The 3,548-nt window shown below is 38.2% G+C and overlaps 1 protein-coding gene across 1 annotated transcript; it reads right to left on the bottom strand.

Moving 5' to 3' along the window:
• Positions 1-1,588: 1,588 nt before the first annotated feature.
• On the bottom strand, positions 1,589-2,635 carry LOC147781031 (uncharacterized). Its single transcript, XM_087121055.1, has 2 exons — positions 2,533-2,635; positions 1,589-2,352 (listed from the first exon to the last, which is right to left on the bottom strand). Exons 1-2 carry the CDS (start codon positions 2,633-2,635, stop codon positions 1,589-1,591), a joined length of 867 nt encoding a protein of 288 aa, XP_086977181.1.
• Between the last annotated feature and the right edge of the window lie 913 nt (positions 2,636-3,548).

The following is a 3,548-nucleotide window of genomic DNA, read 5'->3' as shown; positions in this document are numbered from 1 at the left end:
TTTCTTTAATTTGAAAATCCATTTGATGCCGATTTCTTTATGATTCTTCGGAAAATCTGTGAGTTCCCTCGTTCTGTTCTTTTCAGTGGAGAGAATTTGAGACATCATGGCATTCCTCTAGTTTTTATTCTTAGCAGCTTTCTTATATGAAGTTGGTTCCTCTATAGAAAGAAAACAAAGGTCCATTGCTTCCTCCTCTGCTTCGTTCAGTTCTCTATAAATATCTTCTAGAGACCTAAATTTTTTCGGCGTCGATGAGCTTGACAATGATGCATTTGAGGTATTGTCTGGCGTTGATAAATTTGAGGATGAATTTTTCCTTTGTCTTTCATCTTGATCAACTTCGATATGTTCAATATTCCTTTCCTATGTTCTACTCTATTTTTCTGAAATTTGAACGATGAAAGTTCCTCTTTATTCATCATCACCGTTTGTGATTTCTTCCCAACACCACTTTTTCTCCTCTTCGAACACCACATTCCTACTCACCATAATTCTATTCTTTTGTGGATCCAATAGTCTGTAAGCTTTGGTTCCATCTTCATATCCCAACATAATTGTCTTCGCACTCCTATCAGCAAGTTTAGGAAGGTGTGAATATGTATTCTTGGCATGAGCAAGACACCCGAAGATTTTAAAGCGATGAACCTGTGGTATCTTGTCAAACCAAGCTTGATACGGTGTACCATCTGCAACTCCTTTTGTTGGTGATCTGTTCAGAATATACACGGCAGTTTTGATAGCTTCTCCCCAAAATTTTGCAGGCATCTCTTTGCTCTTTAAGATACATCTGGCCATCTCTACCACCGTTCGATTACGCCTTTATACTACGCCATTTTTCTATGGTGAAAATGGTGCAGTAAGAAGTCTTTTCATGCTTTCATTCTCGCAATAGTCTTTAAAAGCAGTAGATACGAACTCTCCTCCACGGTTCGTTCTAAAGCTCTTAATCTTCTTGCCTTTCTCTACCTCCACAATGATCTTGAACTTTTTAAATACCACCACTGTTAAATTCTTATTTTTCAACATAAACACCCTCATAAATCGTGAAAAATCATCCACTAGTAACATAAAATATTTGTTACCTCCATAAGTCATTGGCGAAATAGATCCACATAGATCTCCATGGACAAGATCCAATGACTCCTTCGCATGATATGTTGTTGTTCAGGGAAAAGGAGTCCTATGCTGCTTTCCAATTAAACACCCATCACAAAATTGATTGACCTGGGTGATTTTCGGCAACCCTTCAACCATTCTTTTGTCATTTATTTCTTTAAAGAGTGAAAATTCAGGTGTCCATACCTCGCGTGCCAGAGCCAACAACTGTTACTGATATTTGTCATTAAACACACCTGATCCGCAAGCTTCAGCTTTGCTACATACAATCTGTTGGATTGTCGGGTCACCATAATAATCAGGCTCCTAGCCCTGTCATATATCTTCATCACATTGTCCTCTATAACAATTTTATTTCCACTCTCATCCAGGTACCCAAACTTATAATATTGCTTTTCAGTTTAGGTATGTAATAGACTTGCGATAAGATCAAGTGCTCATCGGTTTTGCATTTGAAGAGCACTATTCCTCAACCACAAATGTCTATTACAGAGTTATCACCGAAGCGTACCTTTCCAACAACAGATGTGTCGAGCTCATGAAACACCCTTCTTTCTCCTGACATGTGGTTGCTTGCTCTAGTATCTAGGAACCAGGAATTTTCAGCTCCAATATTGGCTGATGGCGGCACTATAGTTTCATTCAACATCACAAAATCAGGGTCTTTGTCATGTGTGGTTTTAATTTCACACGCCTCTATCATCAGTAATGAAGACTCCTCATCATTTTGCATCTCTATCAAGTTGAGTTGTTCGTCTTTTGTGGAACACTCTGATGCGAAGTATCCCATTTGCTGACACCTGTAACGTTTAATTTTACTTTTGTCAAATTTCTTCTTTTGAGTTTGCGACTCTCCTTCATCTTCTCGATGCCAGTCACTTCTCCCACGACCTCTCCATCTTCCATGACCCCGTCCCCTGCCTCCTTTGGAACTACCTTGATCCTTCCATTCTTTCTTTGAGGATTTTGCATTCTCTCGTTCCTTCCATTCTGCATGAGTGAGGAGAACGGTTTCATCCTTTTCTCCAAACCCTTGCAACCTTTCTTCATGTACCTTGAGTGATCCAATAATCTCATCAACGGATTTCGTTTTGAGATCACTGAACTCCTCAATCGTTGAAGTGATTTGAAGAAACATTGCAGAGGCGGATCGTAGAAGTTTCTTAACTACTTGGATATCATCCACAGTATTGCCGAGGCCTCTCAATTTGTTGACAATAATGGTGAGTTTTCCTGAATACTCATCAATATTTTTTTAATCACCCATCCTCAACGCTTCAAACTCTCGCCAAAGAGTCTGCATTCTAACTTCTTTCACTCTTTCCGCACCTAGATTCATATTTTTCAACATGATCTAGGCTTCCTTGGTAGTTTTCTTGGCACCCAACTGTAGCAACGTATCTTCTCCAATACTTTGATAAATAGCTGCTAAAGCCATCTTATCTTTGCGGTTATCTACTGTTTCAGGTGACTCAATTGCCTCCCAAACACCTTGTGCCCTCATAAATACCTTCATCTTAATTGCTCAAGCTGCATAATTGCATTTTGTCAACATCGGGTATTTGAGTGTGACAGATCCCTCCTTTTCTTGAATTCGTACACTCACTTCATATGCATCACCTTCTATCGCACCGGTGTTTTGGCTCCTGTCACTGGATTCCTGTCTCATTTTTTGATCTCTCTCCCTTCTTGACCGCTCAATCTCTTGGTGAGATAGGATTGAAAATAGGCCTTGATCTTGGCCTTGATCTTGTAGCTCTGATACCAATTGAAAAAAAAAAAGTAACAGAAGGGGAGAAGAAGCGAAGACACACAAATTAATTTTCTTCTATTTGTGGTGTCTTTAGAACTTGCACCATTTTCCTTATATAATAAAATTTTTACCCATTTCTACTGCAAATCAGCAAGCACTCCACCATTCCTTCCACTCCTATTATTCCACTCCCTAAAAACTAGTTCCTTCCACTACTTCCAATATCTCCAGTCTTTTTTCATGGAGAAATAAGCAACAGAAATAAAATAAATACTAACCACTATTTTTTTTTTTAAACCAAAAAAAACTTGTAAAGTAAAATAAAAAAACATTTTATAACCAACAGTGGATTCCACTTAAATCCAATCTTTAGACACTACGTGTTCTAAGAATGAGACTTTTTATAGCCAAAATTCACATTTGAAAAACTTGGCGTACAACTTGTTCTACCTTAAGATAGTTAAGACTTTTCGGAGGTGTTCTTAGTGTTCTTGATCCATTTTCAAGTATATTAGAATGTTGTCTATGAACACGATAACAAACATGTTTAGACATTCCTTGAATACATGGTTTATTAATTTCATGAACATGGTTGGGGTATTGGTGAGACCAAATTACATCACTACAAACTTGTAGTGGCCATATCTTGTTCATAGACTGTTTTCGATACATCTCC

The sequence above is a fragment of the Cucurbita pepo genome, unplaced genomic scaffold (assembly GCF_057944985.1).
Source record: "Cucurbita pepo subsp. pepo isolate OVF unplaced genomic scaffold, ASM5794498v1 scafford_236, whole genome shotgun sequence".
NCBI classification, from domain to species: Eukaryota; Viridiplantae; Streptophyta; class Magnoliopsida; order Cucurbitales; family Cucurbitaceae; genus Cucurbita; species Cucurbita pepo.
Note: the sequence above shows the minus strand (reverse complement) of the source record. Positions and strands in the feature narration are given on the sequence as shown.